The following is a 15,160-nucleotide window of genomic DNA, read 5'->3' as shown; positions in this document are numbered from 1 at the left end:
AGCTATTCATACCTGAAAGTGAAAGTTTTCATGTCCCCTTATATCTCATCTACACAGTTCTCATGTATACCGTGACGGTCTCCGTCGCGGGTTTATGTCTTGAAGGGATCCGTTATGTTCATCGAATTCTGAAAGGCAATGAGGTAAAACGGTGTAAGAATGAGTTACTGATTGGATACATGGCAGTGATCCTATGGGCGATGAGATCCAGATATTTACTGTTTTATTCGGGATACGATAAAAAGGTAAGTTCTCATTTTCAGATTATGCACAACATACAATTCACCCTACTTGGCTTTGCTCTTGTCTTCTTTTACTCTCCAAATATCTTTTTCTCACAAGGGAACCTTTTAAGTGGTACCTAATGCCATCAAAAACGACCTATACAGGGTGAAAGAGCATGTTTGAAAACCTATAAATCAACTTTCAAAAGTTGCTTACGTGACCTGTAAGTGGCTGAAATCTCGACCTGAAAATCGACCAATTTTACCATTGATTTATTGTATCTCCTACCACGTTTATAAAGACTTCGGCGGCAGTATAAAAACGTGTTCGAGTGGCGCAGGTGGTTAGAGCCTAGGAGGAGAACAATTTTGCGCTGGTTCGATCCCCTCTACTGTTTTTTTGTTTGATTTGTTTTTTTTTCCTTTTTTCAATGTTTTTTTTTGGCAGTTAAATATCATTATAGTTTTTCGGATTCCACCTCGCGGCACCTGCCAACCGGCAGATCTTTCTTAAAATCAACAGTTAAAAGGGACTCTGAAAAGAATCACGTTGATGGTGGAATCCGAAAAACTATAATGATATTTAACTGCCAAAAAAAAACATTGAAAAAAGGAAAAAAAACAAATCAAACAAAAAAAACAGTAGAGGGGATCGAACCAGCGCAAAATTGTTCTCCTCCTAGGCTCTAACCACCTGCGCCACTCGAACACGTTTTTATACTGCCGCCGAAGTCTTTATAAACGTGGTAGGAGATACAATAAATCAATGGTAAAATTGGTCGATTTTCAGGTCGAGATTTCAGCCACTTACAGGTCACGTAAGCAACTTTTGAAAGTTGATTTATAGGTTTTCAAACATGCTCTTTCACCCTGTATAGGTCGTTTTCGCTGGCGTTAACTCCCACTTAAAAGGTTCCCTTGTCAGACCTTTATCACCTACCAGCACCGTTACAGAAGATACACAAACGTTTTCTAGTGACCCACGGTGCTATGATATTTTTATTGATAAAAAACTATAGAGCAGAGACCGCCGGGATATGGTTTATGCAAGCTGCAATGTGGATTTGGTCATTTGTGGCGATCCATGAGTTTTCGAGTGTTTATAGGAGTGATTTGAGATTGAGGGGGAACTCTCCGAATAGGGATTACGAAGAGGAGCAGGACATTCCCGGTGCAGAAGCCGATTTTTTTTTTTCCAGTCGTGGAGCAAGAGCAAGAACCTGAAATCCAAGATGATGGTCAAAATGAAGAGGATCACAGTTTAGAAGCACCACACGAACTTCTTCGAAATATGGAGCAGCTCATGAAGACCCCAAGGTAACCACATAAACTACAATAACCCATAACCCATACCAAATTTTCAGCGGATATGAATGCAAAATCTGTCTTGTTGAGTATAGTACCACCAGGATTCCGAGAATGCTCAGTGCGTGCGGACACACGGTTTGTGAGAAGTGCGCTGGTCAATTGTTGGAACATAGTGTTAGTAGAGCAGTGTCATTCTCCATGTCCATGTGGATTATCCAATGCCCATTCTGTCGTGAGGGTACTGTAGTGAGAGGCGCCGGGATCATTTATTTATCTGAATTTTTTGTAAATTTTTTGTTTTGTTTTGGGAATTGATACCACTGGAATAAATGATTAATGTTGTTTCAGTTTAACAACTATCGGTTTTTAGGCTCGTGTGGGTTACAGTACCTGGTATAAGAGAACATTTTGAAAATCCATGTGTCATCTGAACCCCAACCGATCGATATTTAGAGAATTACAGATTTTCGAATTGTTTTGAAAACATTGAACTACCGTAACTCACTCAATTTTGTCTCAGGACCAATTAAATTACTGCACTTATCGTGGTGGATTACTGTAGTTATCATGGTGGAATCGCTTCAACCCTTCAAAGGGTACAGTAGCTAGCTTCACAGCACCTATCCCAACCTGAATCCCAAGCTGTGAATGCAAACAATATTTCTTTAAAACATTTATCAAAAATTTCAAAAGCAAATTCATACACAAAATTATTTGGAAAAATTGTTGTGTAAATCAGTGCTCCAACTACTCCATCAATTCAATCAGCGCATAATTCTTTGGCAACTTGGAGCGAGTAGTAAATGTCTTTTTCCTACATGTAGGACAATTCACAATAAAATAGTTGCGATCGACTCTCTGCAATTGACCAACACACACATCACAAATAGAGTGTCCACATTCCTTGAGGATTCTGGGAACTCTAGTCTTACTGTAGTCCTCCAAGCATATATTGCATTCTAGTCAGAAAAATATGAACTTATGGGTTACTGTAACTGGAGAAGAATTACCTGAGTTGCTGTCTAACCGGATTCTGAGTATCCTGAGTGGGTGGAGCTTCAGGAGCAACTGGGAGCCGGGCAACGACATCTTGAGTATCTGGTTCGGGAACTGGATTTCTTGCAACTGGACGATTGTTTTGGGCACCAACAATTCCTTGTTGCCTTATCTTTGTTCCCATAACCTCCTTCTATCAAATCCAATCAAATTAATGACCCTCCATGTATCATCAATTCTATCCAAAATGATCATTGTTTGCTCAAGCGGCATTCTCGGATCGTCTTGTATCATTTGGATGTCTCTACGAATTTCTTCTCGTAACTCATTAATTCTCAGGTCCGCATTAACCTCCTCTGCATCCGCAACCTCTTCAATATTGTTTTCCTGAGGGGCGATTTCAACTGCTTGTGGACCATCACGAGCTTCTGGAGCTCTCTGATTCCTCGCATCCATGTCTTGGTCATCTTGAATGTTTCGAATGAAACTAATAATTTCGAACGCCGAGATAATGCACATTACAGTACATGCCGGGAGCAAGTAAGCATATTTGGTCGGCCCAATCAACAGATAGAGTAGGAAAGTCAAAGCAACGTGCAGAAAGGCGGCAGTCTTGCTGGTTATCCTCGGATTCTGAAGTTAACTAAGAGGGTGGTGAGGGGGAATACAACGGAGATCAATAAGAGCAGACGATTGGGGAGGAAATGGAGAATAAAAGAATAACAGATGACGTGAGTGCCTCCAGCCTTATTTACCGTAACTAGGAAGAGGACAGATGTGGCAGGTAGATAAGGCGGGAAGACTCCTGGGGAAACTGTCATTTCCTAACCTCACTACCCCTTATTCACTCTCACCCCCTCTCACATCTCTTTGATCCCCATCAAATACGTTTGTCCTCTCCTTGTTTGGAGTTTTGTAGTTCATCTGGTAATCGACAAACTCCAACCAACACAAGCCTTCGAAAAACTTGTTCTTATATTATGTTTCACAATCTTTTTGCCAGTTTATGCATTCTTTGGAGAAATCCTTCTCTGCGGTCTAGTTTTCGAAATTGATAAGGCTAAACTGCATAAAATTGAGTTGCTGATTGGGAATGGAGTAGCTATACTGTGTCCAATTGTGCCCACCTTTTTGATGCGCTCATTGAAAATTGATGAGAAGGTAGGTTTTTAACAACAAAAAATGAATTTCTATAAAATGAATATTTCCAGGAAATGTACCTCACGCAATTCATCCTGCTCGGCTCTGCTCTTGTCTTCTTTTACCTTCCATATCTCCGCTCATCCCACTATAACCTACCAACACCGTTCCGAAAGATACACAAACTGCTTCTAGTGACTCACGGAGCTATTATATATTTTTTGGTGGAAAATCAAAAAGCTGATGGGATTTGTTTTATGCAAGCTGTAATGTGGCTTTTGTCATTTGTCGGGATCCATGAGTTTTGGAGTATTTATAGGACTGATTTGAGATTATGTCAAAATTTTGCCAAAGATAATTATCCAATTCTAGTTATTGATTACAATGGAAAGTTGCATGTTGCGGAGCGCCTTGTAGATCTGAAAGATCGACCGACTCAGGGTACTCAGAATTTTATTGATCGTCTATTCGCCAGAACTTCCGCTTCCACACCTGCCCGGCTCCCAGTCGCTCCTGAAGCTCCACCAGCGCAGGATACTCAGAATCTGGTAAGACAGCAACTCAGGTAATTCCTCTCTAGTTACAGTAACCCATAAGTTCTTTTTTCAGACTAGAATGCAATATATGCTTGGAGGACTACAGTAAGACAAGAGTTCCCAGAATCCTCAAGGAATGTGGACACTCGATTTGTGATGTGTGTGTTGGTCGGCTGCAGAACATCGTGGATAACTTTTTATTTGTGATTTGTCCGACCTGTCAGAGAAGCACATATACGATTGGGTCCGAGTTACCAAAGAATTATGCGCTAATTGAATTGATGGAGAAGTTGGGGCACTGATTTACACAACATTTGTTCCGAATAATTGTTTGTATGAATTTCTATTCAATAAATGATTCTATAAAAGTACACTTTGGGATTCAGGTCGGCAAAAGTGTTGTGGAGCTACTGTACGTTTGTAATTTTCTTAAATAACTTGAAGGTCCCACCACGATACCTACAGTAATCCGGACGCAAGGTACTGTAGTTTTCGCGTCGAGACCCAACCAAACCAAACCTAGTGATATTTCTACTTTTCTGAACCGTCTGATTTCGAATATACAAGTTTAATGGGTCATGACACTAAATTGAGTGAGTTACGCTAAAAAAGTCAGTACTTTTTGAATATCAATCGGTAGGGAGGGATTTCAGGCTTTAAATATAGGAAATTTATAGAATTTTCTATGAAAAATAGGGTTTGGTGAGATTTCACATAGATTTTTATGACGTGAACCCGCTACAGTAACCCACACAAACTGAAAACCTAAAGTAAAACATTTTTAATGATTTATTCCTGTTGCAACAATTCAAAACAATCAATTCAAAAATTAAACTTTTATCATCCAATCCTCTGCATTAACGCATAGTTCCTTGGCAGCTCTCGCACACTACCGTATACCATAGTGACCGATCGACAGAATGGACAATGAATGAAACCATCACCAATAGCCAACAACGTTCCCGCACACTCCTCACAAATCGAGTGTCCACATCTGAGAACGACGGGGAAACAAGTGGTACTGTAGCCATTGGTACAAACGATGCAGTCGGTGCTGAAAAAGAATGGGGTTACTGTAGTTAGGTTACTGTAGTCTCTTACGCGTCTTGTTCAAAGATGGGAGGATTTCTGGCCATGTTCCGAAGACGTTCGTGTAGTGCATCTAGATTGTGCTCCTCTTCGTTTTGACCATCATTCTGCACTTCTGGTTCCTCCTCCACGTCGTCTGGAAAATCGTCGTCTGCTTCTGGAGTGGGGGCTTCTGGAACGGGGGGTTCCTCCTCGTCCTCTTCGTGATTCTCTTCGTAATCCTCTTCGTAATTCCATGGACATGGAGATAAACTCATGGTTATTATTGTATTAATATGATTATTGATGACAGGTGGTTCCACATTCTCTCTTCTTACTCTCAATTCACTCCAAAAAATATTCCAAAACTCATGGATCCCCACAAATGACAAAATCCACATTACAGTTTGCATGAAACAAGTCCCATCAGCTTTTTGTTTCATCACTAAAGAATATATCATAGCTCCGTGAGTCACTAGAAGCAGTTTGTGTATCTTATGGAATGGTGCTGGTAGTTGATAGTGGGAAGAGCGGTGATATGGAAGGTAAAAGAAGACAAGAGTAGAGCTAAGCAAGAAAAATTGTATAAAGTACATTTCCTGGAAACAATCATATTATAGAAATTTATATATTGTACTAAAAACTAACCTTCTCATCAACTTTCAAATAGCTGGACAAAATTGGACACAGTATAGCTACTCCATTCCCAATCAGCAACTCAATTTTATGCAGTTTGGCCTCATTAATTTCGAAAAGTGAACAGCAAAAACAGATAACTCCATAGAATGCATAAGCTGCCAAAAAAATTATGAAAAATAATATACCTATAGGTTGTTCAGGAGTTTGTTTCGGTAGGAGTTTGTTGAAAATGTGATGAGCTGCATAACTCCAAACAAGGAGAGGACAAACGTATTTGATGGGGATCATTTGAGAGTGAATGAAGGGTACTGTGACGACGTGAACAGAAATGCCAAAATTTTCCCAGGGGGTCTTCCCGCCTCATCTACCGGCCACATCTGTCTTCTTGCTAGTTACGGTAACTAAGACAAAAAGCGCAGTACTCATCTGAGGGTGAGTACTGCGCTCCACTGGAGTTGGAGGCAAATTCAAATTTCATAAATTTTTTTCAATTCGCTGTTTTGTTGTGCCATTTTGATACACAGCTTAATTGACCAGTCGATTTATGTCGTTTTTTCGCATTTTTGGTAAATTTTGAACTGTCGCGTTTTTTTAAGATCAATTCTGTTGAAATGTGATTAAATTTTTTGCGGATTTCAGCGGATTGCTATTAGCACTCATTCTCAGACTCCTGTGGCTACCGTTCTCTATACTCATCTTCCCTCTGCTCTTATTATTACCCACGTCATCCATTATTCCCACTACTGTCTCCTCACATTGTCTCCACTTATTATCCTCCAAATATACAGGTCCTCCCTGCCAAATCTCGTTCATCTACCACGTCACCATTCCTTCTTACTGTCCTAGACGGCCCAAATTGTCGTCCGTCATTTCTCATGCCAACGAATCCCCAGAATCAGATTTCCCACGTCATCCGTCTTCCCTCACCCACTTTTTTTCCCGATTCTCACTCACATCTCTATTTTCTCTCTTTGACTGTCCCTGATTCCATCTGAGATCGATCTTCCTCTCCTCACGCGGTCATTAGTCTTTCCTCTGCACTATTCCCCTGATTCTCCGTTGTCCTCCTCTCAATTTGCTCTCCCACTCTGACCAATTCCTTCATTATCTCTCCCTCCGAAATTACTGGTCCAATTTGCAGGTCTTCTTGCCCAAAATACACCTTCATCTGCCATAGACTTCCCTTCATTATGCCTCCTTGCCTGACAATGATCACCCGCAAAATCGTTCCACTAATATTCTTTGCCTCAGCAATATTAAACCATCTATTACCTGAAAGTGGAACTTGGAAAACAATTCTCGGATACACAGCGACGGTCGCTATAGTAGGTTCACTTCTTGAATTAAGCAGTTTTTTTCATCAAATTCTGAAATTCGATGAGGTAAAACGGCATAGAAATGAGTTGCTGATTGGATACATGGCAGTGATTCTATGGGCGATGAGATCAAGATATTTACTGTATTATTCGGGATACAATAAAAAGGTAAGTTCTGCTTATAAGCTACAGTACTAACGATACCCCTTTCAGACTGTGTCCAGCCTTCAACTCATTGCGTTAATTTATGCTGTCAGTATATATTCCTTCCTGTGGTTCATCCCTCATGGTACTCCACATCGAAACACTCCACATTCCTCGGAATTCACCAAAACCCAGATACTTCTCGTCATTGCTCATATTTACCTAGTGTCTGCCGCTATTGATGTGTTTAATTGGCTTCAAGTTTTTGCATGGATGCTTTCTTTTGCGAGCTCTCAACACCTCTATAAGATTTTGGTTAGCCAGAGCCCTGAGCCTATTCCTGATAATACCCGACAAGATGAGAGGGATCTTGTTAGAAATCGTGCAAAAGCAAAAGCAGAAATGCCTGACAATCGGGAGGAGGAGGCCCACTCCCTCATGATCCTCATCAAATACGTTTGTCCTCTCCTTGTTTGGAGTTTTCTAGCTTATCTGGTAATCGACAAACTCCAACCAGCATACTACACTGATGCTCTCGTACTTTTTATTTTCATATTATATTCTACAATCCTTTTGTCAGTTCTTGCATCTTCTGGAGTTATCCTTGTCCTCAGTGACTTTTCGAAGGCTACACGAATTAAATTTGAGTTGCTGATTGGGAATGGAGCAGCTGTGATGTGTCCAATCGTGTCCACGTTTTTGATGAGTTCATTGAAAGTTGATGAGAAGGTAAGTTTTTAACAACAAAAAATAAATTTCAATGTACACATAGTAGAAGATCATTTTCAGGGAATACTCTTCCCGCAATTCATCATGCTTGGCTCTGCTTTTGTCTTCTTTTACCTACCATATCTCCGCTCATCCCTCTACCAACTACCAGCACCATTCCAAAAGATACACAAAGTTTTTCTAGTGACTCACGGAGCTATGATATTTTTATTGATAAAAAACTATACAGCAGAGACATCCGTGATTTGTTTGATGCAAGCTGTAATGTGGATTTTGTCATTTGTGGGAATCCATGAGTATTGGAATATTTATTGGAGTGATTTGATAGTTCCAAGGTAACCATAAAAGTACAGTAGCCCATAATCCATACACAATTTTCAGCGGATATGAATGCACAATCTGTCTTGTTGAGTACAGTACCACCAGGACTCCGAGAATGCTCACAGGGTGTGGGCACACGATTTGTGAGGAGTGCGCTGGTCAATTGTTGGAAAGAGGTACTAGTAAACCATTCAATGCATACTACATAGCCAGTAGGTCCATTAGATGCCCATTCTGTCGGGAGAATACAGTACTACAAGGTACCGTGCAGCAGATGCCAAAGAACTATGCGTTGATGGAAATTATTGGGATTTGAATTTTTAAAAATCTTTTTTTGTAAAATTTTATTTTTGAATTGATACAATTGACAGTAATAAATTATTAATGATATTTCACTTCAACAACTTTAACTGTTTCAAAACACGTTTTCCGCTCGTTTTCCGGTTACTGTAGCAGGTATATAAGTTAACGTCATTGACGTCTTCCTGGACGGAGTCCCTACAGGCTAATATTTCGAAAGTTACAGATTTTCGAAATGTTTCGAAAACATTGAACTACCGTAACACTCAATTTTGTTTCAGGACCCATATAACCAGAATCAACTCTTCGCAACGGTCCAGAAAAGTATAAACATCACTAGATTTGAAGTGGTTGGGTCTTGACGCGAATATCAGTGTGCCTTAAGTCCGGATTACTGTATTTATTGTGTTTGCTTCAAACCTAGCCATTTTCTACATCGTTCCCGACCTGAATTCCAAGGTGTGAATGCAAACAATATTTCCTTAACACATTTATCAATATTTAAAAGCAATTTCTTGCAAAAAATTATTTGGAAAAATTGTTGTGCAAATCAGTGCTCCAACATCTCCATCAATTCAATAAGAGCATAATTCTTTGGTAACTTAAAGCTGTTTGTATGTGTGATTCTGTTACAGGTAGGACAAACCACATGTGAAAAGTTGCGATTGAGTTTCTGCAGTCGGCCAGCACACGCATCACAAATAGAGTGTCCACATTCCTTAAAAACTCTGGGGATTCTAGTCTTACTGTAGTCCACGTAGCATATATTGCATTCCAGTCTGTTCAAAATGCACTTATGGTTTACGGTAACTGAAGGGGAATCACCTTGGGTGCCGCCTAACCGTGTTCTGGGTATTCTGAGCACCAATTATCAGATTAATGACCACGCATCTATCATCAACTTTATCCTAAATTATTCATCATCTGATTCTCTAATGTGAACTGAGAGGGTGCTGGGGGGAACACAACGAAGATCAATTAGGGCATACGATTAGATGATGTGACAGATGTTGTGTCTGTGTGTTTTTGCGGGCGGTGTCCTGGGAAGATGGAGAGTAGATCTTAAGGAAGACAGGACCGTAAAATTTTAGGGGGTGGAAAGGCAACATTTGAATTTCTTGGACTTTATATAGTAATCGATTGTCAAGTTATGTATGTTTTTTAAGATGAAATTAGATTGCTTAGGCGACGTCAAAAAGTCAGTAATAACTTGGTTTTGGCTCTGTGAAAACTTTTCCGGCATTTTCAGTCTACCAAAATTATCATATCATAACTTCCGATGAAGCATGCATCATCTCTCATCAAGTGGCTGGCTTGGATTTTCGGTAAAGGCTTTTTTGTGCCTTTATTGTGACGTCATCTCCCACTATTTTCTCCCCACTTTGTCTCTGACCAATCCCTCACCACCTACTATCCTCCTAATTTACACCTGCCACGTCATCATTTCTATTTGCTGTCCTAGAAGGCCTACGTCGTCGTCCGTCACTTCTCAAGCCAACGAATCCGCCTTTCCACGTCACCCATTTTCCCTCAGCCACTTCTTCTCCCGATTCTTACTCCCATCTTTATTTACTCTCTTTCACTGCCCTGATTCCACCTGAGATCGATCTTCCTCTCCTCACGCAGTCTTTAGTCCCCCCCTCTGTCACGATTCCCCTGATTATCCCACACTTCTACGTCGTCCGCCTCTCTATTTGCTCTCCACACACTTATTATTATCTCTCCGCCCAAATTACTGGTACATTTGCAGGTCTTCCCGCCCGAAATACAACTTCATCTGCTATAGACTGTCTCGTCCTTGCCTTCATTCTGCCTCCTTGTCTGACTATGATCACCCGCCAAATCGGTGGACTAATATTCTTTGCTTCCGCAATATTATTAAACCATCTATTGATACCTAAAAGTGGAAGTTTGAATGGTCTTCAAATTCTCATCCACATAATTCTCATATACACCGCGATGGTCACCTTAGTGGGTTCATGTCTTGAATTGATCCGTTATATTCATCGAATTCGGAAAGTCGATGAGGTAAAACTGTGTAGAAATATGTTGCTGATTGGATATGTGGCAGTGATCCTAATAGCGATGAGATCCAAATATTTACAGTGTGATTCGGGATACGATGAAAAGGTAAGCCCTGATTACTTATCTACAGTGCTAACGATATCCCTTTTAGACTGTGTCCAGACTTCAATTCAACGCGCTAATCTATGCTGGTTGCATGTATTTGTTTTTATGGCTCGCACCTCATGATGGTCAAAATACTCCACGTCTCTCGGAATTTACCACAATCAATTTTATTCTCATCGTTGCTCATAATTATGTAGTGTCTGCCGCTATTGATATCGAGAATTGGCTTCAAGTACTTGGATGGATACTTTCTTTTGCGAGCTCTATGATCATTTTTGAGGTTTTGGTGAGCCAGAACCCTGAGCCTGCTCCTACTGCTCCGGACACTACCGCCAACATTCGAGATCGCTTGAATGAGAGGGAAAGAATGATCCGGGAAGTGAGAAGAGATCTTGCTAGAAATCGCGCGAGAACAGAAGTACCTGCCAATCAGGAGGAGGAGGAAAACTTCAGAGCGAACATTCTAGCTGCTTGGTATCCGATTGGACAAAGTCTCCGCGCAGACAATCAGAGATGCTTTGACCTACTGATCCACCGCTACAAAAATAGTGCGGCCCCATTCAACATCCGGAATGCAGTAAACAAAATGGAGGAGAAACGCAGACATCGAGACCAGAAGAACGAACTCTTTGGATTTCCGAACACTTTGCAAGACGATGATTTTTTCGACGATCTCGCTGACGTCCTGAGTTCACTCGGCGTGAAAGGGTACAGTAATCCAGAAGCTAGAGTTATCATAACACCTTTTTCCCAACACGCTTGCACCATGTGTTATGGTAGGACGAGATTTTTTACTTGTGGCCACATTATTTGTTTTCGGTGTATTGGAAGATGCCGGATTGCCGGATGCCGCGGAAATGATAAATGAAGTAATGTATCTCCAATATTTTACCCTATAAATGTTTTCTTATTTTCTAAATGTTGTCTTTTTACTTAAATTATGTTAAATAAAGTAAATTGGTTGAGCATTGTGTTTTGAGCAAGATTATAGTTGTTTCAAGTGGTTTAGGACCGTGGGTTACTGTAAGGATAGTGTTGGATCCTGGTCAGATCTTATCCGAGTCAGAAGGAGTGCTGCTACCGTAATTTTTAGGTGAAATGCTGGATTTCATTTTGATTGTTCGATTTTCGGGCAATTTTTGTGGTTTTGGGAAATGTAATCTGACAAAATTCAAATGTCCCCTTTGCTCTCTACCCGAATGTTCCCAGGTTACACACACACACACACACACACACACACACACACACACACACACACACACACACATCTGCCGCTATCTGTCACATCATCTGTTATTTTTCTCTTTATTTGCTCTCCATTGTCTCTCACTGACCAATTTCTTCATTATCTCCCCTCCACAATTACTGGCCCATTTGCAGGTCTTCCTGTCCAAAACACTTTGTCATCCTCTATTTGCTGTCATAGACTGCCCAGTCCTTCCATTCATTCTGTCTCCTCGGCAACCTTCCTACTGGTTTAATTAATTTATTCTCATAGTCTCTACGAGTCGCTATGATCACCCGCAAAATCGTTTTCCTAATATTCTTTGCATCAGCGATATCACACTATTTATTGGTACCTGAAAGTGAATGTCTGAATGATCTCCAATACGTGAACATAATTCTGGGGTACACCGCGATGGTCACCCTAGTGGGTTCATGTCTTGAATTGATTCGTTATATTCATCGAATTCTGAAAGTCAACGAGGTAAAACGGCGTAGAAATGAGTTGCTGGTTGGATACGCGGCAGTGATAATATTAGCGATGAGATCCAGATATTTACAGTATTATTCAGGATTCGATGAAGAGGTAAGCCCTGATTACTTATCTACTAGAGTTGTACGGAATGCGATTTTTCACTTTCCGGAATCCAGAATCCGGAACCGGAATCAAAATTTCGAAATGCGGAATCCGGTATCCGGAACCGGAACCGGAATGTCAAAAAAAAACCCCGGAATTCCGGAATCCGGAATTTCCGGAATCCGGATTCCGGACAACTATGTTATCTACAGTGCTAACGATGCCCCTTTCAGACTGTGTCTAGGCTTCAACTCAACGCGTTAATCTATGCTGGCAGTATATATTCTTTCCTGTGGTTCATACCTCATGATAGTCCGCGTCAAAATACTCAACGTCTCTCGGAATTTACCAAAACCCATTTTATTCTCATCGTTGCTCATATTTATATAGTGTCTGCCGCTATTGATATCGAGAATTGGCTTCAAGCACTTGCATGGATATTTTCGTTTGAGAGCTTTCAACACATCTATGAGATTTTAATGAGCCAGAGCCCAGATCCTGCTCCTGTTGTTCCTGACACTACCCCCAATTTCCGATACCGACTAGATGCGAAGGATCTTGCTAGAAATCGTGCCGAGCCGAGAGCAGAAGAGCCAAAAAATCGGGAGGAGGAAAACTTCGGAGCAAGAATTCAAGCTGCTTGGTATCCGATGGGACAATGCATTGGAGAAGACAATCAGAGATATTTTGACTTACTGATCCAACGTTTCAAAAATAATGCGACCCTTTCCAAAATCAGGAATGCAGTCAACAAGATGGAGGAGAAAAGCAGACATCGGAACCAGAGAAACGAGCTCCTTGGATTGCCTAACACCTGGAAAGATAAACATTTTCTTGACGATCTCGCTGGAGTGATGGCTTCAATAAAGTGATTCTTATTATTTGAATTGTGTTAAATGAAGTGAATTCGTTGAACATTGTGTTTTGACCAATAACAATCTCCTCAGAGACGTGAAGAACAGACCTTGGTCATTTTTGTTTCGGAACAGGAATATACCAAATTACCAATGACCACCGTACTGTTCAACTAGTCTCTACAGAGAAATATGTAGAAATCGACAGTAGGAATAAACTGAATAGAAGAATTTTCGATATCATTCTGTAAAAATGATTCTGTGTATATAGGAAGAGAAACCGACATTATGCAAATTTTTATTTTATTTTTATTTGCATAGATTGGTGGGGATCATAAAAGTATTTGAAAGGAGGAGGAGAGATCAAAGATCAATTTTTCAAAAAAAATTTTTGTTTATCCAAGAATCCACACAACGTACCAATTAGAGCAGGTGCCTACTATACTTGTTTTCGATTTCATATTTATTTTCCTTCTTTTTTCATATTTCACATTCCCCAAGCCCGAAATGACCATTTTCTCTTTTGCTATGATCCAAATGATGGGATTATTCTCTATATTTTTACTCATTCCACTGTTTTTTATAAGTCAATATGAAATTGACCAAGAAATTATTTTGTTTGAAGTATTTATAACAGTTTTGGGATGCTTGTGCCCGAAATTCCAGGAAAAACGGAAAGCAAAACTGCAATTTTTAATTTCAACCGGTATGATTGCTATATTATCGATTGGAGTTTTAGTTGCAGGGTATCGTTCAATTTTTTCTCGAGCCGAGCGGTCGTCTGTCGCGGAGCTCTGATGAAAAGATTATTGAATCTTTCCCCGCTATCAAACAACAAACAAGACAAGCGTTCCAAGTCATCATCTCTTTCTACTGATTCTATCTTCTCCTCTCTAACTATGACTACAACTCATCCTACGGATGCTTCCCCGGAGGATGATATTCTCAAATCTATTATTCACTTGACTCTGCCACAGAAGAATCACGGCGAATTGTCTGTTCTCTGGGCTTCCATGGCCAAGATTGTTCTCAATCTTCAACAGCAGAACAAGGATCTGATTACCGAGGTGGGCTTGCTGAGAAAAGAAATTGTTGACTTGAAGAACTCCGTCGATACTTCTGGTACTTCCAACAAGAAAACGTTTGCTGAAATTCTCTCCAAGGGACTTGCTGCTCCTTCTGCTCAAGTCTCATTTATGTCGGCTGCTAAACTTGCTCAGGATGCTGATAGTCGGAAGTGTGCGGTTATTGTCCGAAACGCTCAGGTTTCCTCTGATTCTTCTAAGGATGCCGATTTCGCCAAGGAAATTGCAGATCAGTGCAAGGTTTCCGGAAAGTGCCAGGTTTTTCGAATCAACCTGAAGGAAAATGCGCCCCCTCTTCTCAAACTCCAACTCCAATCGAAGGAAGATGCCTTCAAAATTCTTACAACTTTCGAAAAGATGAAGGGCAATCTCAATGGATGTCGCAATGCATCCGTGCGTCCAGATTTCTCGAAGCCAGAACTGGCCAAGTACCGTCAGGCATGGAAGGAAGTCATCAAGCTCAACAACGAAGCCAAACAACGTCTCTTCACCGTCAGGAACCTGGAAGTCTCCCGCATCCCGTACAAAAAGGACCAAACTCCTTGGCCATGGACAATTCAACAAAACAA

At 40.7% G+C, this 15,160-nt stretch overlaps 6 protein-coding genes across 6 annotated transcripts; 4 read left to right on the top strand and 2 right to left on the bottom strand.

Moving 5' to 3' along the window:
• Window positions 1–62: 62 nt before the first annotated feature.
• GCK72_011320 (uncharacterized protein) lies at window positions 63–4,506 on the top strand (the record flags this gene model as incomplete). The annotated part of the gene is made up of 7 exons (XM_053728369.1): window positions 63–245; window positions 1,015–1,042; window positions 1,424–1,541; window positions 1,589–1,770; window positions 3,532–3,689; window positions 3,740–4,233; window positions 4,278–4,506. 7 exons carry the CDS (start codon window positions 63–65, stop codon window positions 4,504–4,506), a joined length of 1,392 nt encoding a protein of 463 aa, XP_053587946.1.
• GCK72_011321 (uncharacterized protein) lies at window positions 2,280–3,452 on the bottom strand (the record flags this gene model as incomplete). Its single annotated transcript, XM_053728370.1, has 4 exons — window positions 2,280–2,463; window positions 2,543–2,700; window positions 2,748–3,161; window positions 3,393–3,452. The coding sequence occupies 4 exons, from the start codon at window positions 3,450–3,452 to the stop codon at window positions 2,280–2,282; spliced, it is 816 nt and encodes a 271-aa protein (XP_053587947.1).
• Window positions 4,507–5,044: 538 nt separating the features above from the next.
• Window positions 5,045–5,550, bottom strand: GCK72_011319 (uncharacterized protein; the record flags this gene model as incomplete). Its single annotated transcript, XM_053728368.1, has 2 exons — window positions 5,045–5,258; window positions 5,306–5,550. The coding sequence occupies 2 exons, from the start codon at window positions 5,548–5,550 to the stop codon at window positions 5,045–5,047; spliced, it is 459 nt and encodes a 152-aa protein (XP_053587945.1).
• A 1,569-nt stretch (window positions 5,551–7,119) lies between these two features.
• GCK72_011318 (uncharacterized protein) lies at window positions 7,120–8,737 on the top strand (the record flags this gene model as incomplete). The annotated part of the gene is made up of 4 exons (XM_003094156.2): window positions 7,120–7,395; window positions 7,441–8,100; window positions 8,161–8,435; window positions 8,482–8,737. 4 exons carry the CDS (start codon window positions 7,120–7,122, stop codon window positions 8,735–8,737), a joined length of 1,467 nt encoding a protein of 488 aa, XP_003094204.2.
• A 1,943-nt stretch (window positions 8,738–10,680) lies between these two features.
• Window positions 10,681–11,937, top strand: GCK72_011317 (uncharacterized protein; the record flags this gene model as incomplete). Its single annotated transcript, XM_053728367.1, has 3 exons — window positions 10,681–10,851; window positions 10,898–11,627; window positions 11,861–11,937. 3 exons carry the CDS (start codon window positions 10,681–10,683, stop codon window positions 11,935–11,937), a joined length of 978 nt encoding a protein of 325 aa, XP_053587944.1.
• A 553-nt stretch (window positions 11,938–12,490) lies between these two features.
• Window positions 12,491–13,524, top strand: GCK72_011316 (uncharacterized protein; the record flags this gene model as incomplete). Its single annotated transcript, XM_053728366.1, has 2 exons — window positions 12,491–12,661; window positions 12,886–13,524. 2 exons carry the CDS (start codon window positions 12,491–12,493, stop codon window positions 13,522–13,524), a joined length of 810 nt encoding a protein of 269 aa, XP_053587943.1.
• Between the last annotated feature and the right edge of the window lie 1,636 nt (window positions 13,525–15,160).

Source organism: Caenorhabditis remanei, chromosome III, assembly GCF_010183535.1.
Source record: "Caenorhabditis remanei strain PX506 chromosome III, whole genome shotgun sequence".
Taxonomy (NCBI): domain Eukaryota; kingdom Metazoa; phylum Nematoda; class Chromadorea; order Rhabditida; family Rhabditidae; genus Caenorhabditis; species Caenorhabditis remanei.
The sequence above is the reverse complement of the archived record's forward strand: the minus strand, read 5'-3'. Positions and strand labels throughout refer to the sequence as shown.